The sequence below is a fragment of the Equus asinus genome, chromosome 11, assembly GCF_041296235.1.
Source record: "Equus asinus isolate D_3611 breed Donkey chromosome 11, EquAss-T2T_v2, whole genome shotgun sequence".
Taxonomy (NCBI): Eukaryota; Metazoa; Chordata; class Mammalia; order Perissodactyla; family Equidae; genus Equus; species Equus asinus.
The window spans coordinates 70751157-70776490 of record NC_091800.1 but is presented as its reverse complement, the minus strand read 5'-3'; the positions used below and the strand labels follow the sequence as shown (position 1 = coordinate 70776490).

The following is a 25334-nucleotide window of genomic DNA, read 5'->3' as shown; positions in this document are numbered from 1 at the left end:
TAAAATTATTTAATAATATTCAGAGAGAAGATTAAGGCTTATAATAGAGTAAAATAAATTTTTTGTGATTAAATTGAAAAGTTTGGTGAAATAATTTTTTGAGAAAAATGTAAATTAAGATGAACTTAATGTGAAGAAAACCTGTAAACAAGTAAAGAAGAAACTGTATCACCTATCAACAAGTTACTTTTACTTCAGTTAGAGATTCTAGAGATTTTGGGGACATAGGGCTCTCTGAGAGGGGAATTTGTATCTTGGCAAAATTTTCTACAATGTAATTAAAGAAGTGGTTTTAAACTCCATGTGAGAATAATCTAGGTTTTCTACTTTAGAATTGAAATTGGAAACAAAAAATAATCCTGGAAAAAAAAGTATCCAATAGAACTTTCTGTTTAAAATGTCTAAGAAAAAAGTTCATGTGATTCAAGCCAATCTCAAGACTTAACCAAGAGAAAACCAACAGTAATAGGAGCTTCAATTATACAGACACATTTAGGTGGATTTTCTGTATAAGCAGTCTGGTTTTATGTAGCTGCACGTCTGCCCAGACAATGAACCAAGTTCTACCTGGAGGTCTTGGTTTACACCCAGCTCCTGAGCAATCACAGAGAGAATAGCTTTAGAGAACATTGAGAATAAAATGAACAGGAAGGCAAGTAGTTCCAGGAGAAATGCACCCTCAAAATGAAAAGGGGAAGTTTCCGTTCAGACAGTCAGTTCCAGGTGCCATGAAGGTAACGAACAAATGGGGTAGGATGCATATTAATTGGTCCTTTTAACAGCCTATCAGGATGCAGCTTTCCTAATAATTCTACTGCCAAAATATAAATCTAGAGTCTCCTCTCTATCTCTTGGCAATAGTTTGGACGATGCAAAGACTCCCAAACTGATCTCCTTGCCAGGCCTCCTCCTGCAACTCCTTCTCCAGGCAGAGGGACCTTCTCATAAGGCAAATTGGAGTACGTCATCCTCTTGTTTAAATCTTAGTACTGAGTGTAAAATTCAAACTCTTGCATAAGTTTTTCTCTTACTCATTGTCTCAGGCCCCACTCCTCCTGACTGACTGATCATGCTCAAGCCACGGTGACCTCTTGTTTCCAGAAATTGGGCACGTGCTTTTATCTCAAGGCTCTAGAACTCTCTTTCCTATGTGCCTGGGGAAGCTCTTTCTCTTGACAAGGCTGCTTCCTTCTCATCTTGTCCTTTAGGTCTCTGCTCAGGAAGCAACTTCTCGCAGAAAGCATTCCAGGCAAATTTTTGGTTAAATTCTTCCCCAATCACATTGTTTTCTAGTCAAGTACCTCATTTCTTTTGTTTTCAGCACTTCTCACAGCTTGCAAATAACTAATTCTTTTGAGGGGGGACTGTTTCTACCCATTTATTTCCTGTCACTTCCGAGAGAGTGAAAACTCCATGAGGTTAAGAAACCTATCTGCTTTGATAACATGCTATATTGCCAGAGCCTGGCCCAATGCCTGTCACTCTGGGCACTCAGTATTTGGTGAATGAATAGCAGCCTTGATAAATCGTGATTGTTTGTTAGTTTGGTTACTTTTCTCTTGCTGTTTCCTCCACTTGACTGTGAGCTCCATAAGAACAAGGTTCTTGTCTCTTGTTTAGGCACCAGACGTAGTGCATGCTGCTTAGTGGTGGCTCAATGACTGTTTGTAGAATAAGTAAATGAATAAAGATATTGAAGTTCTCTGGGAAATGAATTTTCTTTCTCCTCAGCTTGATACACTACTCAGAACATTTGGATCTACTAGAATTCTTCATTGAGAATCCTGCTATCCCAATATTTTCCAGATATCACAGTTCCAGTTAACAACCAAGCGCCCGACGGGAATGGAAGAGAAGCAATGTGAATTAAATTTCTCAAATGAGGCTGCTGCTGATTAATTTTAGATCCTCCACATCTGGGTCAGTGCTTAGTTTCATGGCAGGTGTAGAAATAATATCTTTAGTGTCTTTATTAATGATTTTACTAAGGGCTAGGGGCACTTGAAATATTCTTCCAAATGAGATTTGAGATGTGGACCAGATGGGCATTTTTAAAGCCTATATGTACTGTATTGCACTTTTCAACAAATAAGTTTTTATATTAAGATTGATGACTAATGTACCTTAGTATCCATATCACTTATTCAGTCAAAAATTATAAGCAATAATTTTTTAAGACAATGAAATTCTCCAATAAGATGATAGTAATCTAAATGAAATATAAATACGCCTGAAGTTGAATCTAGTCATTTTGTTTTGCTTTAACTAGGTTAAAGCCTCTGAGTCAGTTTCCTTTCTTTTTTACTCCTGGCAATATCTCATCTCCTAAAGGGCTTAATATTCATTATGAGTATATGACCTCAGTCATAAGAAAATGGTCTCATCAGTCATATCCCCCAAATGCTGGTTGGTCAGGCAGGATGGCTAGGTAAAGTTGATCACAAATGGATATGTCAACATCCACTTACTCACTGAATCCCAAAGGTTTGTGCTCAGGGGCAGGAATTGTCCTCTGACTGTCAGTTTTATCCTTTTTGGTCATAATGGTGCTGAGAAAGAGTAATACACACTAGACTATAATCTTTGAGCCAAAGGAAATTGAACCAAACCAAGTGGAAAGAATATGCTATTTGGTATTAGCAGGTCAGTTCATGGGGAAATTGTAAAATAAGTGAAATTCATCATTGGTGAAGCTCTCTCAGTACACCCTTGGTCTCCCCAGCCCCAGAGTGAGTCCCCTGCTATGGTGTAGACCCTGCACTGAATGCCTTCAGCTTCTTGAGGACTTGCTCCTGTACACTGAAACCAACACGTTCTAGGTCTCAAAGTCTCTGGTCAGGCTCTTACCCCCTACCCCAAAATGAAAATCAGCTTATTTGATGGATCAAGCTGTCCTCATTTGCTAACAGAAAAAGGCTTGAGGAACTTCTTGGGTCTTCTCAGGTAATATATGGACTAAACAGTGAGTTTCTAATGGCAAAACCATTAGATACACACATTTCCTGTGTGTATGACTCAAATGAGTGAGTCTGATGGTGGGGATTTCAGGCCAAATAGTATGAACAGATAGGTCCTTACTTTCGAATGTTATGGCGCAGTAATATTTCATAAGAAGAATGGAAAACTGACATAGAGCTGGCCACTTTTTCTTTTGCTGAGTAAGGACTGTAAGGAAAAAGGGAAAACAACACTCATCTATTGAGACAATCATTTAGAAAAGAAGGGAATGTTATGATAATCAGAAAAAATAAGAAGGAAACAATCTTAGAATAAAAAAGCAACCTTTAAATTTAAAGAATTTGCCTTCATAAAAAAATGTATTTCATACAGTTCCAGTTACGCAAGATGAGTAAGTTCTAGAGATCTGCCATACAACATTGTGCCTATAGATAACAATAATGTATTGTACACTTAGAAATTTAAGAGGGTAGATCTCACGTTAAATACTTTTACCACAATAAAAACAAAACAAATGTGTTTTGGTGTTCTTATTTTATAGCAGACTAGTGAAAGTGTTGTCTAATATCAGCATCAGTCTATGGCTAGGCTTTTGGGAACTACTGAGTTGTCCATGGCGGCCCAACAAGCCGCTCTATGGATTTTAATAGCTCTTAGCTGACACTGGTGGGCAGTCTCCATGAGACCTGCCTATCGAGGTAGCCAAAACATGAACATGACCCAGAAACAGCTTTTGGGTTGTAAATCAAAGAGCTTATTTGCACAAAGCCTTTAACTATGAGGATTTTTTTCTGTCTATAGATTAACGGAAAAAAATGAACAATAGGTAGGCAGAAGAGTGATCTGAATTTTGTTGAAGCACTGCTATTTAAAAGTGTAGGATTTAAGGATATATTTATGCACTTGCAAATACGATTGAGCACCCAGCAGCTGCCAGGTACAAGGATGAAGCAGTGAGACCCTGCCTTATCTTTTAGTGGTAGAGACAGACAAGGAAGAGATGTGTAGATAGACAACAGCCCTTAAGGATAAGTTCTGAGGTTGATTTGTGGATAGGTGTGGCATTTAAGTGAAGTCCAGAGTAAAGTGAAGAACTGAGACTTGCGTTTACCTGGGAGAAGAGTATTCCAGGTGGGGGAACCACCAGTACAAAGACCCTGGAGAGCAAAGAGGCCAATGTGACAGGAGCACAGTGGTGAGGGGGAGTGTGGTCCACCTGTGGGACCAGAATTGCAGCAGGTGGCCATATCACATGGGACCTTAAGGACTTTGGATTTCATAAATGAAGTGGACAGCTCTTGGAAGGTTTTGAGCAGGAACCTAGCGTGACTTATGGGTTACTCTGTCTGCTAGACTAGGGAGTGGCAAAAGTGAGAGCTACGGTAGGCTATTATGCTCAAATGATACATGAAGGTGGATGGTGGTTTGGGCCAGGGTGGTCATGATAGAAGTACTGACAGGTGCCCACATTTAGGATATCTTTTGAAGACAGAGAGACTAGAACTTACTCATGGATTGGATATGGTCATAATGATAAGAGAAGATTCAAGCTGGGTTTCAAGATGTTTTATTTGATCAACTGCATGAATGGTACCATGGGAACAGTAGGTTGAAGAAGGAATCAAGAACTTAATAGTGGACGTACTAAATTTGAGATGTCACTTAAACATCCAGGTAGAGACGTCAGGTAGGCACTTGAATACATGAGTCTAGAGTGCAGGGAAGAAATCCAAGCTAGAGATAGAAATTAAGAAATATGCAGCATATAGAAAATGTTTATAGCTGCTGGGTTGGGTGAGGTCATCTAGGGAGTCCAGTTCTCAGGTAGATGGGCCAGAAGGTACAAAGGCTTTGAGGCAAGAACATGTTTGGTGAGGTATAAGAAGAGGAAGGCATCCACCGTGAGAGTGAGCAGACATAGAGGGGATGTTCAAGGACCAGGCCTGGAGAGACGCCAGCATTTGGAGGAAAAGAGAGGAAGGAAGATTCAGAAAGGAGTGGTCAGTGAGGTAAGGGGAAAACCAGAAAGTCAATCACCCAAGCAATGGGAATAAAGTCTTTCAAGGATGATTAAGAGCAGTTTATAAATTCACTCTGCCCTCAATTATCTCTATTGACAGAAGAAGCTGTATGTGCTGTGCTATTCCCAGTGTTTAACAGCACCGGTCGCATGATAAATATTTGTTTATTTCAAAGGTTAAATGTGGCAGTCTAGAGGCTGAATCCATCCTGTGGATGTGTTTTGTTTGAACTTGTTTGATGGGCTGCCAAGATTTAGAAATTGGGAAACTTCACATCACAGTTCATATCTCTGGTCTTTTTAAAAATTCCCCAGGATTGTCACAAGGCAGGCAACAGCTGTTTGTGGCTGGGTGACAGCTGCCATCTTAGAGGGGTTATGTGCTCTTCAGTTAATTTCCCGTAGTCTCCAGTGATTCCTCTGTCTCCCCAGCAGTGAGTGCTGAGTCATTCATTCATGTTACTTGCTGATTCCTGCAGATTTTGAGTTCGCATCTCTTGTTTAGTTAAAGAGGGAATGAATGAATGAATGAACGAACGAATGAATATTTACTGAGGAGGCACCTGGAGCCCAGAAAGGTGACATGATGTAAGATTCCATTCAGGAAAGCCCGGGCTTGGACATGGATTCTCAGGCCAGGGCTTTTACTTTAAATCTTTGCTTCCTAGTTTGTCATTGTATTAAACACATCCTAAAATAAAAACAAAAGTTTGATGAAAGAAGGAAGGTACTGAGAATATGCTATTTCCATTTTTAGAGAAAATAGAATATTAAACAGATCCTTTATCATGATAAATGTTTCTTTCTCCTTAAGCTTTGGTGAGAAGTGGTTTCGTGTGAAGTGCTGCACAGGGGCCGGCCCGGTGGCGCAGCGGTTAAGTTCACACGTTCTGCTTTGGTGGCCCGGGGTTCACCCGGTTCAGATCCCCGGTGCGGACATGGCACCGCTTGTCAAGCCATGCTGTGGTAGGCGTCCCACATATAAAGTAGAGGAAGATGGGCACGGATGTTAGCTCAGGGCCAGCCTTTCTGAGTAAAAAGAGGAGGATTGGCAGCAGTTAGCTCAGGGCTAATCTTCCTCAAAAAAAAAAAAAAAAAAGAAGTGCTACACAGACTAACAAAAGTTAGCATGACTGCTCACAGCAAAGTAAATAATAAACAAATGCCATTATTAAAGAATATAATTAAGGTTAAAATTGATATTTCACTCCATTAATATTTAGGGAAAATAAGTTTTGCCATTTTTCTCTGTGAATTGTTTTTATCTATTCTTACATGTTTTAACCACAGAATATTGTAATCACAGAATGCCAGTTTATCATCATTCCTTCTTCTACTCGGTACCAAAGTTGGAGTGTTTTCAGCTTCCTCTCTCTTGCCAACTCCAGTGCTGGCTAATGGGTATTCAGGGCAGTGTGTAGAGATGGATTCTGAAACCCAATTTGGGCTCATTGAATTAGACTACAGTGTTCGATTTCTGACGTTTTCTAGGTTTAGATATTATTGTTATGGCTTGAAATGTGTCCCCCCCCAAAAGATAATTAACGTCTTAAGCACTTGTCCCTCAGACTATGACTTGATTTGGAAATAGGGTCATGGCAGATGTAATAAGTTAAGATGAGGTCACATGGAGAAGGATGGGCCTCTAAGCTAATATAACTGAGGTCCTTGTAAGGAAGGGAAATTTGGACACAGAGTCAAACAGAAGGAAGCCGAGGTGAAGAAAGACACACAGGAAGACAGACATGTGAAGCTGGAGGCAGATGCTGGACTTATGCAGCCACAGCCTAAGGAACACATGAGTACCAGAAGCTGGAAGAGGCAAGGAAGGATCCTGCATAGAAGTTTCAGAGGGAGCATGGTCCTGCCTACACTTTGATAGGATTTCAGCTCCAGAACTGGGAGATGATACATTTCTATTGCTTTAAGCTACCCAGTCTGCGGTAATTTGTTACGACAGCCCTAAGAAACTAATACAGAGATTATGTTGTCCAACTTAATTTTAAACTGGGTTAGAACGTAGGTGTCTTGCTGGCGGATGCTGTGTTCCCAGGAAAGTGGCATCTCTGATAAATGTCACATGCGTGCCATCCCTAAATAAGACATTTAGGCAGATGCCACATTGCTTGAGAATCCTCATTGCTTGGCTTACTAAAGGCATTGAAACTGATTCTACCTACTCTTAAACAGAGTGAAGGCCCTCCTCTTGTCCTGGAAGCTAAAACTATACCCTTCCTTAGCATAGAATATCTTGTATTAGGAAGAATTTGGTGCTAATCTTGGCCCCAGACAAATTTGGGAAATAACCAAAAGTACCTTTAATGACCCTCTGGTCTTCTTGTGCCCACTGTAATGTGTCAGACTTTGTAGATGAAGATTTCTTGATTTACAGTCCATAGATAGTTTTTAGAGACCAACATGAAACCCTTGACATCTTGAGATTGTTTGCAATAGTCTTTGTAAGTATGGCCACTTTTCTGGGTAAAGAGTCCATAGTTTTGATTAATTCTTAAAGATGTTCTACTTCTCTACCGTCAGAACAAGAAGAAGGAAAAAAAAAGACTCCTTGGCATGGTAGTCAGGATCAAACTATGGTTTTGTGCCTGGTGAACAAGGCATAGGGATGGAGTAGGATGTTGGTATAGGGTGGGGACAGAATGTGGAATTTGGATTTAGATTTGTTGAACTGCAGGTGACAATGAGCCACTCGTATGGGGTGTTCAGTAGGCATTCGGAGCCACAGAGTTGGCAAGGAAAGGACACACACCCAGAATTGGGATTGATCAGCACACAAGGTGGGAATTGAATACATGAGTAAGGATATGCTTTCAGAACTGATCACTGAACCTGACCTAGGAAAGCCCAACATGGAGTCTTGGAGAGTATCCACATTAGGGAGCAAGTGGGGGAAGAGGCGGCGTTAGAGGTAAAGCAGGAAGGAAGGTTAGAACGGTAAAAGAACTAGGAGCACACAATGGGGGAAAAGAGCAGGAGAGAATTCTAAGGAGAGGCTGACCAGGCTTGCAAAATGAAACCGAGATCTTAAAGAAAAGGGTGAACAGTCACGCAGAGAAGTTTTGGATCTGAAGTTCACTGATGATCATCAGTAAGTCCCTTTTCAAAAGTCGTGAGGGTTCCTCTGTTAATTTATGCATTCTTTGAATGGTTATTATTGCATTTCTGCTATGTGGCAGATGCCACGCTAGGTGCTGGGGCACAAAGATGGACAAGACACAATCCTATCTTTGGGAAGTTTACAGGCTTGTACTGCAACACATACTTAGGGGAGTAAAGTGTTATATGGAGGTCTGAATAGTGTCGAGGGAGGACACGAAGGGGAAGTGGTTGATCTACCCAAGAGGGCAGAAATCTGATGATAGGGAAATGGGTCTCTTATGCAGAAAGCATAATTGGTGAGTCCAAGAATCCTTAAAGTATGTACCTGTCATGCACTTTGTCACATCATACCTTCTGAAATTCTATGTTTCAGAATCATATGGGCACACACACACACCCCAACATCTTGGACCAAAACCATTTTTGTTACTAAGACCTAGTAAGTGATGGTATAATTGTATACAGATACAAACAAAAATAAATACAACGTGTGCCTGGCCTTCTCTCTCAGTTTCTTTCTTTTTAAATATTTAATTTTCTAACAGCTAAATAGGTTTATTCCTGGGGCCTTCTATTTTAGAATGTTTTTTAAACTTCAATATGCTAAATTTGTTAAACCTGAATATTATTAAGCTATTAGGAGTTTTAGAATTAATTACATCAGTGATTTATTCTGTAAGAGGAGTTAGGAGGAGGGAAGGGATGGTGCCAGCTTTAGAGTCACACTTAACCTAGCATCAGGCACCTTCTCCACCATTTATAGGATAAACGTGAAACCTACATTTCTGAGCCTGTATCCATATCAGTAATGGTTGATTGAATAATATTTAAAGTTGTTGAAAGAGTAGATAATGCCTGAAAAATGCCTGGCAGATAGTAAGCTCCATATGACTACAGTGATTTCCCTTGATAACAAAACAATTGTCTGAGATTATATTTTTGAATGAATCCAGAATTAGGCATATATCTTAGAAAACACTCAAGCAATTTCTGCAAAGAATTAGCCTCTACTTAAGAGTCCAGTGGCATTTCAAGAACATGAATTTAAGGTCAAGGCTAATGACATATTCTGATACCTTCTTTGATATGTTTTTAAGAACTGTCCAAAATGGTCACATATCTACCACTTTTAATTTTGAAATTTTCATCCATAAATATGAAGACTAAAATTTTATTTGCCATCAGCCAACTTAATAGCCAGCATCCCATGGGTAAATGAGCAGGATCTACTTTTTTACATTTTTGAAATTTAGAAAGAATATGAGAGTAATAAAACGTAGTTTCTGTATCACCTACAGCTTCAAAGAAAATAAAATAATTTACTTGTTAATTTTCCAACATTGCATTATACTTCCAGAGACACACCTGTGTCTCCATTTCCTGTACAGAGCTCCCTGATTTTGAAATCTATTGGGATATTGAGAATATGGCCATAGCATATCACTACACAGGTTGTGCACTGCACAACTCCAGGGGGGTGCTGATCACATAGACTATGATGAGAAATGCACCCCTAGTGCACCCCTGTACAACTACATGTGGCAGCCCTATCTGAGAAGCTTGAATGCTCTCCTGACAAACATGCTCTGCCATTCAACAAATATCTATTGAACATCTACAGTGCATGAGACACTGTTCTAAGCTCTGGGGATATAACAGTGATCAAAAAAGCCATGATCTCACCTACATGGAGCTTGCATTCTAGCAGAGTAGAGGAGGGAGATGGATAATGAGCAAAGACCCGATAAGTATATAGCTCATCAGATGGTGCTACGTGCTAGGGAGAAGAGTAAAGCAAGGTAATAAGGAAGTGGGATCCTCGCAGTGGGGGAATCACTACTTGAAATAGGTTGGCAGAAAGGCTTCGCTGTTGGTATTTTTGGTCAGAAGCCTGAAGGGAATGAGGGAACAACAAACTGTTCGTATAACTGAGGCAAGACTGTTCCAGGCAGAGCAAAGGGCGAGTGCAAACCCCTTCAGGCGAGGCCTGCTTGGCACACACAGGGGACAGCAGAGAGGTGGGGGGCCGGAGCAGACCGGAGTGGGGACCGTGGTGGGACTGAAGTCAGGGGAGTTGGGTAGGAAGCAGCCCTCCCAGGGCCGAGACAGCTTTCCTAGAGACTGGCCTTCACTCCGGGTGAGGTGGGAAGCCTCTGGAAGGCCTCAAATAGAAGAGAGACGTCATCTGACTTAGGTGTTAAAAGAATCACACAGTTTGAACTAATTGTTATTGTGAAAGGTTATGTAAGGTCTAAACAATTTCCCCAAATACTCTAGGAGTTTTGGGGGTTTTCTTGCCAAAATTAGGAACATGACTTTAAAAGTTGTTTGCTTTTTTAAGCTGAGTTCAGATTTAAGTATTTAAGCAAAAATATTAAATATTTGATGACAGTGGTAAATATGGAAACCTTTAGTCTCAGTAAGCATGAAAACTAATTCATTTATTCCTTTCCAGATGTCTCAGTTTGCAAAATAGTCCAGATTAGTTCCTATCAGTTACAGGAAAAAGAATCTGAAAAATCTCAAACATCTCAACTGTGAGGGAAATTGTTTTACGGATTATGAAAGGGTTGGGATGGGTTAACTTGGTCAAGGCCTTTGCTACAGGGAAGTTACTTGCTCGTGAAGCAATTTGCATTTTGTCAAGTTAGACTAACTAGTGGAACACAGTGTCCTGGAATGTTCTGGCCTTCTGGAAAAGATTAAAGCTATTACATTTTTCATAATAATACTGTAACTTTAAAAAAAAATCACAAATGCTTGCGTGCCCGGTAGTTTCACATAAATTGCGACAAAGTAACAGTTGTAAATAAAATACAAACATCACTGTAAGAGCTCTGCTATATTTTCTGAAACATATAAGTATTTATATATCTCCGACTCTCTTTCCAAACGCCTCAGCCAATCTCCTTTCCAAAACACACACAAATTTGTTTAGTATGTATTTATAGAAGTTTACTCATGTATACAAATCACTCACAATAAAAACAAAAAAAGGAATATCTCAGGGTCACAACTGACTTTTCTTTGTATTGATAGGCCAACACAGAGTCCTTTTGCTTATTTTTATGAATAAAAATACCCACAGTGTTTGCAGGAAATATTTCATAATAAAGAACCACAATAAAAATGATGTCGGTGGCCTCAAACTCGATTTCTTTTAATCTCATGACTATTGCATCATTGAGGTATTATCACTCACAGAGTAGATTCTTAAGAGTTGGGATGCATTAAGAGCTGACACATTAAGAGTTGCACACATCTCGCTTGTAAAGCCAGTCATCAAAAAGGATGTCTATACGAAGGGAAAGAAACTAACATCACTATGTCCGGCCCTGTGCTGGGCATCTGGCATATCATAGGCCAGTGAGTCTTTGTAGTAACATTATGAAGTAGAAATTATTATGTCAATTTTCAGTAAGAGGAAACTGAAACCAAGGAGGTAAAATAACTTGTCTCAAATGATGTAACCAGCCCGTGTCCCAGCCGGGGTTCGTTCATGCTCTGGCCTGTCTGACTTCAAACCCTTGCCCTCTCTCTATTGTAGGCTTGTTCCACTGGCAAAACTGTCTTTTTCAATATATTAAATGAAATATAATTAAATACCTTCATTATTATCATCCTCATAATTGTTCTTTTTCACTACTATTTCTGAGTGCCTTTTATTTACCAGTCCCTGTTGTAAGGACTCATAATCCTTACAGCCACCTTGCAAGGTGAATATGCCAGCGTGGTGCTGGGCACTGCGCATACTTAGCCAATTTTACCGGTGCATATCCTCATTTTACTAATGAGACAACAAAGCTCAGAAGTGATAAATGACCCTCCTCAGTCGGGGAAGTGGTTGATCAGGTATTCAGACTCAGGTCTGTCTTACTCCTATGCCTGTGGGCTCTTTTCACATTCTTTACAGTTTGATAACTTTAAAAATACGTAACATCACACTCAAATTAAACAACCTAAACTTTACAGTTTTAAAAGGGAAGTGGCAACTTGAGGCAATATATAACCATGCTTCAACCTTTGAAAATGGTTTTCCTGGACACTTCTAAGGATGATTTTTAAAGCTCCTTTTCATTTTGACTGTTCTCAAAATTCTCATGGCTTTGTTCATATTTTTATGCTAAACGTAACTGTCCTTGATCCTTTTTCTATGGGTTGGAATCCCCAAACAGTTGTGGTCCTGGTGAATCCACAGTGAGGTAATGAATTCTAAGGATCTGGGAGTTGTTGTCCTGTTGACATTCAAGAAGTACTTAGTCTCAATGGGTCGGGCATATTTCTCTAACTAGAAAGAATGGAAAGTTCTAAGAAACTTGCTGTGTTATCTTAATAGTAAACATGCAACCAGAGAAGGCTTGGGTTAATAAAATGAATGAATTGAGGATGTCCTGGAAAATGAATTTCTCATCTCTGACCTGTTTTCCTATCTTGAAGTTGTTATGATCTAGTTTTTAATCTACACTGCTTTTTATAGTGAATGCTTCCCTTGGTGATAATCACAGAAGCAAATACATACTCAATTTACTTTTTTGACTAAAAGGAAAAAAATTGTGCTTATACTGTTATGGTTTATATGAATTGTGATTTATCTATCTATTCATTTCTGTGTAAACAAAATGATTCATAATCTTAAAGTCTAATCTAATAAACTTTCTATGATAGAAAAGGAATAAAAGGTAGTTATTGAGGTAAATAGCATATTTAATTTTACAAATTTTAGCTCTTGAAAGACTTCTGTTGGGCTATAGATGAATTCTTCTGCTTTTAGTGTATAGAAAAATTTTCCCATTAAGATATACTTAAATATATGATTTGAAATCTTATCTTTCAGTTTTGACTTATAAGTCTTGTAAGACTTGCAAGACATAATTTTTTACTTTATGATGAAATTTTCCCGGAAAACATACCCAGTCCCTTTAATACTCAAGAGTACACTGAGGTCACTATTTTGTAAACTCGCAGCACTCTGATTTCCCAAATCATATGGCAAGAGCATGGGTCAACTTCATTTACTTTTGTTTTTACTGTTTGGTAAGCTTATTTATAGGAAGTTTTGCAGAGACACAAATGTTAAGCTCTTTTTTAGCTATGATTCTTACTTATCTCCATTGAAAACAGTATCCTGATGATGTTAGGACTGTCCTAGATAACCTGGGATTCATGGAAGCCATAATTTTAGGGCAAAATAAACCTCAAAGAATTATGGGCTGTCACCCCATTTTCTTCAATTGGGTCTTTCATTATAATTCCTCCATTTCTTCAAGTCCAAATTCTACCCAGCTCAGTATACAACTCAGGTGCCACAGCCTTCAAAAACATTTCTTGAGACAGTCAATTGGAAGCCAGCTCTCCCTTCTAAGGATCCCCACAGTAGTCTTCTATTCCTCTCTTAAAGCACGCATCCCTTTCTGTCTTGCTTTATAGTTATTCGCTGATGTGCTGTGTTTTCCCTACCAGACAGGGAGCTCATCAAGGATACAATCTTGAATCACATTCATTTCTTCGTGTTCTGTGTTAACTTACACATAGTAGGTTCTCAAGGAGTATTGTGTACTCAGTAATATCTGTTAACCATGACAAATTGTCAAAGAGAATGAAAAACCTATTAAGAAGTACGTTAGGAAACCCTTGGTCAAGAAAGAAAGCCATAAGAGTAGAAAATTCTTCGAAAGGTGAATCAGAGTAACTGGCACATAAAAGTGACACATTCAATTTCTTCACCTTTATATAACCTCCAGAAGATCAAACGTTAATAAAATATTTATCTTCAGTTGTCACAAGCCAGACTTTGATTTAAAACTCTTGGGTACATGAATATCACGCCAGAACAAAAATACACCATCATGTATTTTTAATTTAAACATGGGTCTGTAAAAAATTTATATATGCCTGGTATGAAAAAATTTGAGTGAAAATCTCCCAATAGTCACCACAAACAAGAAAACAGAATCTAAAAACAATTGTTAAACTTCTGTAAAAGTATAATAAAAAATATTTCACTTGAACGCCCAATGTGGCATTGACATGACATATAAGATGCATTATCTTACCTTTAGGGAATCAAAGCAGGCAATTACTCTTCCATTTTCAACCTGACAGCTTTTTGGGGGGTGAGCAAATTTGCATTCCTCATCAGAGCGTGAGCACGTTCCTCTTTGGAACTGTCTGCAGACTTCTAATGTCAGCCATTTTGTATCTCTGACTGGGGCAACATTCAAAGCCATGATGATAAAATAATTTGGATTCTATTAGTTTCTGTTAAATGATGAAATCAATCCAAGTTCCAATGATTCCAAAGCTATTGTGAAAAATCCCACATGTAAGTCTGAAGGTAAGTGATAAATTGCTTAATGAAGTCCAATCCAGGAAACAGAGTAAGGAGAGAATTTATCGGTGGGCAGTCACTCATCAATCAATATGCCCCACTTGAAGACTGTGGGCCGTGATAAAAGCATGCTCAGTGTCATCTCTGGCTGTAAACGTCCGAGTCTCTTGGCCGTTTTGCAGATACAGCTGTTTTTAATAAAGTGACTTCAATATCATGGCACTCCTTGGGAGAATATTTAGTTCTGACGCTCACAGCTATTGATGATGCTGGAAAATAAGCCACGTAAACGTTCAGATCTTAGCAAGATTTCTTTTTCCCTCCACCTTTCAAAATTCTGAAATCAAGCAATTGGCAAAGTCAGACTATTGAGGTATCTTCATCCACTCCGTAAGGTCAGCGTAACGGTATATTTGACGTAAAAACAAGATTTGAACACAACAAGTACTCCCGGGCTGCCGTTTCCAGCAAAAGTGACTTCACACAGGCACTTTTAAATGGTGAACCTGCAAAACACAAATAAAATATCAACTTACATCCAAACTCAATGGAATCAACACTTTAACAAACTACTTAGCTCTTACCTAAAATTTGCCAAAGTGCAGTTTAGAGCTTTGAGCTTTGAGTACAGTGAGGAAAGTTATGCATTTAAAAAAGAGAGAGAGAGAATACGAAACTGAAACCGGATTGCAGAAATGATCTAGGCAGTGGTCCAAAAGTTAGGAATGACTCAAGCAGATGAGTGTGGCAGTCACAATAATTAGGCATTCTGAAACAATTCAATCTAATGTGCTTAATAGCCAAAACAGTGTATTAGAACTGTGCTTTCCAATTAATTTCACATTTAGATCATTGATTTTATTGTTGGAATGCTATAAACAATTATTTGGGACGTATCTCTCCTATGTAATAAGGATATTGTCATTTTGGATGAAGTGTGGGCCCCTTATTCTTTACATCCTTTCTCATTTACAGGGATTTCACTTAGAGATGGAGAGAGAGAAGCCCCCTGATGTTTATTCTCAGGTCTTATACTTTCTCTCTACTGTCATTACTTCCTTAATGTTACTATTCCCCTCGATGCTGTAAGCACTTGGAGGGTAAGGATTATTTGTATTTTTCATGACCGCATCCCTAGTGCCTTAGTTCATGGCCGTTAGTCCTAAAAAAAATATTTATTGATCAATTTAATTGATGATTGACTCACTGACTAAATGAATGAATACAAGTTAGTTTTAGTTTAGTTCACTTTGGTTTTTGATGGAGTCACAACCTAAAAATGCCCTGTTCTGTGGAATGCTGGAGTTGAATCACATATCTACAACAAAAATATAATTGGTAAATTCTGATTTCTAACATCAGCATATTTAGTTTCTTTTAATATTTTCAAGAATTATGAAATTATTAAAACATTAAAAATTTTACATTACTGGGTCAAGCATGAATAAAGGACTAAATACCGGAAGTTAATAATTTTCATAAATCGTATGTGCAATAAGCTACCTTAGATACTTGCTTAGCCTTGATGTCCTTCTAAAAAATGTATAACCAAGAACGTTAATGGAGACTGGAAGTAGATTATTTAAAATTGGCATGTACCAAATAAGTTCAGAGAGCAGGAATTATTGAGTGGTTCACAAGTGTTCCCTGAAAAGGTAGGCCCCCAAATCAATTATGTTTAGTTAACTTCAGGTAAACCAAGCTGAAAGGCTTCCTTGAAATAGGGCTTTCTTCGGCCTTGACTGAGTCTCTAATAGGAGAAGAGAAGCAATGATGTGTCCCGAGTTCATCTGACCATGGAACGTCTATTTAGACGGATGTTGGAGACTAGTGGGAAACGCCACTTCATCCCAATACTTCTTTTACTTGTTAGTAGCAGTGTTTGGATGAGTTATAATTGTATGTGCGTGTAAGGAAACTGGCAACTTTGAAAGCTGTGACACACTCCTAACTCCAATAGTGACATATCTGAGGGGACTGGCAGGCTCCAGCTTGTCTGTTTGGCAGCTTTGTGTCCCCAGCAGCTAACATCAACTAGCTTAACTTAGGGAGTTTAAGAAGATGAGTTTAATAACCAAATTTACTCTGGGTCAGGTTTCATGGACCAGCCTGGACCTGCACCCGCATTACCTCAACCCCCACCTCCAACCCCCCTGGAGAACAAAGGATGAGGGAAGCAAGGGATGAAGAAATATTTCTGCTGGTGTATTCAGTAGAGCTGAGGCACTAATAACAAGGAGATTTCAAATGATAGGTTGGACCCTTCTAATTCATATTTTCAAAATATATTAGAGAGTCCCTGAGTCCTATGGACCAGGGTCTGGTGGGGTTACAGGACGGCAAAGATGCAGAAGACGCTCATCCTCAAAGGCAGCACAGTCTTTGCCAAGGCTTCACATGTAGGCAAAGAATCAAGCAAACATGCATTTATGCATAGATGGCAAATGAATAATTACTCGAGTATTCCTAAAAACGGCACAGGAACAATGCTCTCAACCCTATCCAGGGAATAGGGTATGTTTTTGCTTATACTTTTAGATAAGAAGTTTTTTTTCCTGGGAGAAACAGATTGGCATTTCTAGTTACTATGAAAATCCAACTGAAATTCAGATAGTCAGACTCTATCAAAATGAACTTGCTTTTAAAAGCAGAGGAGCCAAACTTTTCTGATAGCCGGAGTCCTGTGTAAGTCAAAGAGGCTCCAGAAGGAGAAGAACGTACATCGTATTGAACCGAAATATATTGCTATCCTAACCTCTCATGAATCCACTCTTTCTGCCAGTTTGTTCTCTGTTTCTGTCCTAGAAGTTATAGAGTCACTATTATCAAAGACGCCGCCTCTCTTGGACCATCACAACCTCCATCTTCTGGAGTGTGTACAGGCGGGCAGCTGTGGGACTGGGGAAGAGAGAGCAGATTTGAATCAGGTTAAGGGAGGCCACCAAAGGAGATGGGCAACGATGGGTTAGGACGGAGAAGACCAACTTTTAACATGGCAATCGAGGGACAAAACTAAACTATGCTAATACATAGACCAGTTCCATACTGGATCTGCGAGACTGCAAACTCCTGGGAGAAAGGGCTGTGTGTTGCGGCTTCACTCACCAATGTAGAAGCCACTAGCCACATGTGGCTGTTGAGCACTTGAAATGTCGCTTGTGCCACTGAGGAACTAAATTTTAAAATTTTATTTATTCTTAATTAATGTAAATTTAATTAAAAACTGATCCTTAATTTAGTTATTGGAAAACTTCTAAGTACACTTGGATCGACTTGAGTACGTGAATCTACTTTTCAGTTGCAAACTTTATGGAAGCCAAATACAGATCAAGTATTTCCAACGAAAGTGCAGCATCCTAACCGAGATGTGCTCTAAGTGTGAAATACACACTGAGTTTTAAAGAATTAGTATAAAAAAAATGAAAATACCTCATTAATATTGTTTCATATTTACTATGTGATGAACTGGTAATATTTCTAACAAATTGGGTTAGAGTTTATTATTAAAATTAAACTGACTTGCTTCTTTTGTAGCCCCTCAAAATTCAGAATTATGTATGTCGCTTCCGTTATATTTTCATTGAGGGCGCTATCTTAGGGGCTCTTGCTTTTCTTATATCAGCCAATACAGAACTTTCTGAAATGTTGGCAAGTATCCTGCCCTAAGAGCCAGATTCTAGTTCTCGTTTTGCCAAGGTTCCTTCATATGACCTTGGGTAAGTCAATTTCTCTGAGATCCAGTTTCTTCATCAGTAAAACGTTGCTGATAGTTCCCACCTGCGTTACCTAGTTGCTGCCAGGCAGGACAGCTTACAGAGGACACGTAAAGATACTTTGTAAACAGTCAAGTGCTGTCCCAACCCAAGGTGAGGAGGACTGGCTGTATAAATATTTATTGAACAAATCCCCTTTCAGGCTTCCTCACTGTCCGCAGTAGGTCTACAGCAATGACCAGGATTGTGCCTGGGGTGGATCTGCTCCAGCCATGGATTCTGTAAGCAGGTCGCTGCCTTAGGGATCAAAAAAGCTGACTGCACGGGGCGCTTGCGGGGCCTCTTATCTGAAGCATCCCTCATTTCTCAGGCTGCTTTATTTTGCAGCTGAAGGGAAACCACATGGAAGTTTTCCTAAGCACAAATCCCACAGTGTTACTACAAAGATCCGAAGCCTGCTTTCTTCCTCCAGCTGCTCCTAACCTAGAAGTGAACGAAACACTTTTAGGGCCCAAGCACTCACCAGGTGTGGTGAGTAGCCTGAATGCACTGGGAGCATTGACAGGGAGCCTGCTTGGTTTGAGAGCTTGGTGGAAATGCAGCCGCTGATTCCGTTCCCCAGTGCCCCACGTGAGTGAGGAGCAAAGGACGGTGTTTTCTAGTTCATCTGCCAAGTGGGGCCCCTGTTAAGTGTGTCTGTGTGGAAAGGGCACCTTTTTCTTTCTTTCTTTTTGGGTGAGGAAGATTCTCCCTGAGCTAACATCTGTGCCAGTCTTCCTCTACTTTGTATGTGGGATGCCTCCACAGCATGGCTGGTGAGTGGAGTATGTCCACAGCCAGGATTCAAACCTGTGAACCCCAGACCGCTGAAGCAGAGTGTGCAGAACTTTAACCATTTGGCCACCAGGCCGGCCCCAAAGGGCACCTTTTTGTAACACTCAGAAAGATCCCATATGTGCTGGCGTTGGCCTTATTATATGTGAGTCACCATTTATCTTTCCCAGAAGTTTCTGAGCTGTACTGGGAAACAGAGTCTCTTCCCTATGTTATTCTCCAGTTCTTTCTGTTTAAGTGTCTCCTAATGCTTTGCTGTTTGTCCATTTTCTCACTTCTTTGACTTGTGCTTCAGTTTTATTTCTGACATCCCAATCTATCCCATTCCAGTTAGCTCCTTCCAATGCAGAACCCAGGCAGAATTTCGAAGTAGTTGTCCCCAGTTACTTCTCTGGTCTTATGTCTTATTGGCATTCCCTTTCCTTGTCCTCTTCAGGCATTCAGTAACCTCAGGTTTTCTCCCGCTCCTGCCTTCCTAAGCCTCCCCACAGAGGAGGAGATGATCTTGCCCTTGAAGGCTCAGCTGAGTCGCTGGGCTGGCGAGCCCTCACTGACCCTCCACCCTGAAATGGTGCTCCCGCCTGACCTCCTTCATTCCCCTTTTGATAACTCCTCTATAGCCCATCTTTTAACAGTGTCTATCATTATTTCTTAATTCTCAAGAACTGTAAATATTGATTTTTCCAACTGCCTCCCTCCATTATAAGCTCTACAGCGTTTGCCCTGTATATGTAATAGACTTTGTCTATTCTTTTCAAATCCCCAGAGTTTAGTTCAGTGCCTGGTATGCAGAATATGCTCGACAAATGTTTGTCAAATGAACTCCCCATCCTCCTCCAATGAGCATTTGCGTTTTAATATGGTGCAAAGTCTAAGCTGCAGGAATAAGGCTCTAAATTGGGAATTTCAGTATTACCCTGTAGGAAAATTCCAGCAGGTGCCACTGGCTCACCCCATTGCTGCCAAGTAGTTTGGGGGTGAGGGTGAGGAGCTGCCCCAGGGATAAATTCTTTGAGCTTCAAAACCCAGAATCCTTCCCAGCGATTTTCAAAGTGTAGTACCTGGGCCAGCATCAGCCCCTGAGGGCTTGTTAGAAATATAGATTCTTGGGCCCCGGCCCAGAGGTATGGAATCAGAAACCCTGCGGAGCGGGGTTCAGCAACCTGTGTTTATTGAGCCCTCCTGGGGGTGACTCTGAGGCACGCTCACGTTTGAGAACCACTGTAGTAAGCATTTCTTGTCATCCTCCTGCAGGCCAGGCGTCAAGCAGGTTGCTGAGGGATCAAAGATGTCTGCCCTGAGTTGACTACAGGGTCTCGGCTTTTCCGATTCTCACAGAAACAACTGCAGGAGGGCTGGCCAGGGGCTTATCCTGGTGGCTATGTTTCCGATCATCAAAAATAAAACAAAGCAAAACTAGACTAAAAAAGAAAACACCTGAGAGATTTGTCCCAGATAAGACTTCATTCTATGAAAATTAAAGAAATAGACTAGCTCATAGCCTGGAGAGTTTGCTCAGGATGAAGCAGGCCTTGGGCGGGGGTGGATGGGGCTTCATTTCTCCTGTCTTAGGGGGCCAGTGGTCCTTGGGGGCCAGCAGCTCCATCCTTAGTCCCTTACTGCTAGAAGTCTTTATGGAGGGGCTGCTTTGTGGCCCCCATCCTCTCCAGACAGCGCCGGATGTCACACATATCCAGGTTCACTGCTTGACTCATCTTCAAAGGAAAGGCAAGGCTGAAGTTCAAGGATAAAGAAACGAGGTTCTGTAGTATTTCCTGAAATGCCAAAGGACTTGCCTTTCAACTCTACAAAATAATCCCAAGCTATTTTTAGGCTCTTCACTTACATGACACTTCATTTTTCAAAATATATTTAAAACTCTTCTAGGTGTTAGATTTTCAGAAAGCTGTGGCTTTTGACTGCCTAAAAGAATTTGCCGCTCACGTTCTTTTACAGCCACTCAGTGATGCAGCAGGGTGAGTTTAGAAATCGTGGCCTTCCACCCTACAGCTCAGGTGACCTCCCTTCATTCCACGCCCCTCAGACAAGCCCGGGCTGTGGACCCCAGGTGTCCTTGCCTTGCCAACGCTTTGTAGCTGGTTTGTGCAGTTTTGAAGGGAAAAACATCAGTCACGTCCAATCTTGAGACTGAGATTGATCAAAATTTAAGACTGCCTTAAGGAAAATAGTTCTGCAGTGCACAGCTCCTCCGGTTTACTTTGGGTCATCTATGGTATTTTAGCTGTCTGCCAGACGTCAGCCTCCTAGGGAGCTGATTAAAGGATCCTTACAAAACAAACCGATTTCTGAGTCAGTGAAGGATTCATTATCCATTAAGTAATTTATGGGATGCCTTTTTAATTTTATTTTGCATAAATCTAATTACAATAAAGAAACTATGTCTCCTTGAGTTTCCTATTTCTAGTTTGGAGACTCTTTGGGTTTCCTATCTTTGATTTTTAAATTTTTAAGGTACATATTTTTTTTAAAATGATTTTTCCCTCCTGTGAGTGGCTTGATGTTTGAACATCCCCAACTCTATTTCGGGAGCTTAATTTAAAATAGCTCTCAATGTGCTCTCTCCCTTGATCAATGACTCGGCCACATCCTGCGCCTATCAGATGCAGACGCCTGGGCTGGAGAGGGACCTAGAGGAGCTGCTGGCTGGAGTACTGGGCTGAGAGCCACTTGACCTCCAGGAGTGGGTGTAATCCTGCCTTGTAATCACAGCCACTGAGAAGAGGTCCCCAACTGGGGCCTTCTCATAGGAAGCCCAACGGACCAATAAAAATACAGTATTGAGAAAGGTCCCACCCTGAAAGAAATAAAGAACCTAATTGACTTGTTGAACAAAAAGAGTGAAGGGCACAGCAAAAGTGATTGTCTTTAAAAAGATTTTTCTTTCTAGATACATTAAGATTGGTTTCTTTTTAATTTATTGAAAATATAAATGAAATGGTGCTTTGAAACGTCTGCATGGTTTAGGGGTATGAACCAATTTTTCTACCCTGGATTCTAGTCTCTCCCCTGTCCTGAATGGCTGTGTAATGTCACCTAAGCTTTCTGAGTTTCAGTTTCTTTGTTTGGAATCAAGGGGACTGAAAATACCTAAGCCATAAATAGATGTACTGCAACCAAAATATATTTAGGAGTATATTATAAGTACTGTCTATATGGTATCTAACCTTATGAACATTAGATAGGGCATCTACAAACCTTAGCTCTATGTGCAGGTATACACACACACACACGTGACAGGTGGAAATAACTTCTACTCATTAAAGTTATACATTTCTGTAAAGTAAATGAAGTGTAAGCAAAAGAAAGTAGAAAAGTCCTTTCTATGAAGGTGGTACACGCTATGACGTCCTTCCTAGAATATTAGTTAGACAAACATTTGATAGATGCTCTTCTGAGACTAAGCCCAAACAAACATTCATTCTAAGCAGGGAAATAACCATGGCTAACAATGATGTCTTCATCTAACACGGTACTTTGTTCCTTTGAACAAACTTTCAAACACATTTCCACAGGGGAAATGAAACACCAGGACACCCAAGGTCACATGGTGTGTCACATAAGCCAGTGTTCATGACAACTGGCTTGTCATAAAAAGAGAAAGTCTCAACTAAAATTTTTCTCTTGTATCTTGTATCTTAAAGTACAAGTGAAAAATTCATAAAATCCAGGGTCATTTTAACCTATGAAAATTTCTAGTCCATTTTCACTGCAGTGCCCAGGAATGAACAAAGAAATCTCATCTCCAATTAGAAGAGAAGAAATTTCTAAATATACTCCTGAAACTACAGCCAGATATAATATATTCAACACATATTTGTATTCAAATTATGTTTTTTTCACTGTCTCTGTGTTTTCTATCTAAACATTTATAATTCAGTTAGGAGACGCTCTTACTATAATAAAAGCAATCGCATTAGATACCATTTAAGACTGACAGCACTTACCGGTTTCCTGGATGTCCAGGACCCAGTGGCTGTAGTCAGAAAGAATGATTATTGAGCTGCAGGCTGCAATCAGGCCCTGAATTCCCAGAGAAGTCTTTGTCAGAGCTTCCATTTCCTTCCCTGGCTACAGCCTCTGGTGGACAGGACTGCTTTTCAGCTGACCTTTTTCCTTTTCTCTCTTTCCATTATCACCAGTTAATTGTCTATTTCATCTGCCTGTTACCTATAAATGCCAATACCCCCTTTTTTGACAAAATTTTTTAACAACTTCTTTTGAGGAAGATTAGCCCTGAGCTAACATCTGCTGCCAATCCTCCTCTTTTTGCTGAGGAAGATTGGCCCTGAGCTAACATCCATGCCCCTCTTCCTCTACTTTATATGTGGGATGCCTGCCACAGCATGGCTTGATAAGTGGTGCATAGGTCTGGGTTCAGGATCTGAACCGGCAAACCCCGGAGTGCCAAAGTGGAGTGCACGAACTTAACCACTGCACCACCAGGCTGGCCCCTGTAACAAGTTTTATTAAGACCAAATGAAAATACATCATGTACCACCTTATGATGACTCCCATAAGATTAGCACCATATAGCCTAGGTATGTGGTAGGTATGTGGTAGGCTGTACCATCTAGGTTTGTGTACCTCTTTGACATTTGCACAGTGACAAAATTGTGTAATGATGCATTTCTCAGAACATATCCCCATCATTAAGCAATGCATGACTGTAATAGATAATCCAGCCAACATGCATACACTTTTAAAAAATCAATATATTGCTGTAACTGAAATACAACTAAGATATCAAAAGAAGTAATTTTTTATAAAATAAATAATATGTGTTTTAAAATTTTAATGCTTAGACAGAATGAAGTGGTCAGATGCTCACCTCTGTATGTATGTAGCATTATTTTGAGTGTCATGGACATAAATGCAAACTGAGATAGGTATGACGTGGCTTTTCAAAACACCAAGCAATTCCTGTTAAAGTTCCTAACAAGGTAAAGAACAATCTTGCCTCAGTTTACACAGTTGTTACATTTTTAAAAAATTAAGCTATATTGATATCCAAAAGATAAATGGAAAAAAACCCACTTTGTGCAAATATGTAAAACAGAGTTAAGATCTTGATCCAGATCACTATGAACAGGAATTTTATCTATGTGAATGTCTAGCAGGACACTTAAAGTCATGAGATATAGGCTGGTTCTTCAGGCTGAGGGAGTTATATCCATGGCAAGATGTCAAAATCCTTTACTCTTGCCCTTTACATTCCAGAGATGCTCCCTAGTCATTTGGTCAATGGGGAAAAATGCTCCTTTAAATTTCCAAAGTTCCTTAGAAGGTGTATTGTCTCCATTGAAAATAGTGCTGTAAGGTCTTAGTCTGCATAAGTCTGATGAAGTAGGCTCTGGTACAAAATGTCAGGATCATTAGGATGGTCGATATTGGGGAGCACTGGAGGGATCCAGACAAGACCCCAACTGGTGGAAGCTCTCTTGAAGCATTAGAATTAGAAGCGCTCACAGGTAGTGAAATTGGTTAAAGATTATAGCAGTGGTGCAGGAGAAAAAGAATAATCTAGGCCAAAACTTATATTGCAGTGGTGGGAAGGAAAATGAGGAGGGCGATTCCAGATCATGCTGGGGTAAATTCCTTAGAAATGGGTCATCTTTGGGGATTGAGGATGAGGAGAGCAGGGAAGAGATTAGTCAAAGAAGACTTCAGATTTTGGATCCTGTGTGGGTAGAAGGACACTGATGCCCTGCCCCAGAGGAACGATGTCAGGAAGTGGAAACCAGTTGAAAATAGGGAGACAGAGGTCATGGTCACGGATACACAGTTGGAATTAATGTTCATAGAAATGACAGCTAAAACCACAGAATGGCTAAAGAAAGAGAGAAAGGTATTTATATCTATATCTACATCTGTATATATATATATATATATATATATATATATATATATATATATAGGAAGGAAAAGAGAAAGACTTGAAGAGGGTCAAAGACAGTTCATTCAGTTATTTAGAGGCGACAGAAAGGAGAGGAACAAGCAAAACCACAGAAAAAGAAAAATGAGAGACAAAAGATCCTCTGAGTATTGCAACATCAAGAGATTCAGAGTTTCAAGATGGAAGGAGTAGCCAAAAAAGTGCACTACCACAAGGAGACCAAGGGCATGTGGACAATTAATGGTGGCTAGATGTCATAGCAAGGAAGTCATTGCTGACTCTCTAGCAGCAGTTTCTGTGGCAGTTGCTGCAGGGGGAGGGGATGGAGAGCTGAGAAATGCAGCACTCAGCACCTGGTGCCCTTTGGAGTATTTGGTGCCACAAGAACACCAGGTAGCAGCAAGCAAAGTTTTGAACTCTCTTTGCTTTGCCATCAGATGGGCACTGATG

At 40.0% G+C, this 25334-nt stretch overlaps 1 protein-coding gene across 13 annotated transcripts in view; it reads right to left on the bottom strand.

Annotated features, from left to right (window-relative positions):
- The window catches only part of MBNL2 (muscleblind like splicing regulator 2), a 154190-nt gene that overhangs the window by 89546 nt on the left and 39310 nt on the right, over positions 1-25334 (bottom strand). For 10 of the 13 annotated variants that reach the window (XM_014864873.3, XM_014864869.3, XM_014864871.3 and 7 more), the window contains one exon: positions 14149-14929. In XM_014864873.3, the coding sequence (XP_014720359.1) occupies positions 14149-14322 (174 nt within the window). In that variant the 5' untranslated portion in view covers positions 14323-14929. Of the gene's footprint in view, positions 1-14148; positions 14930-15007; positions 15125-25334 lie in introns of those variants that run through there. The other 3 variants (XM_070520048.1, XM_070520053.1, XM_070520051.1) reach the window with 2 other exon arrangements.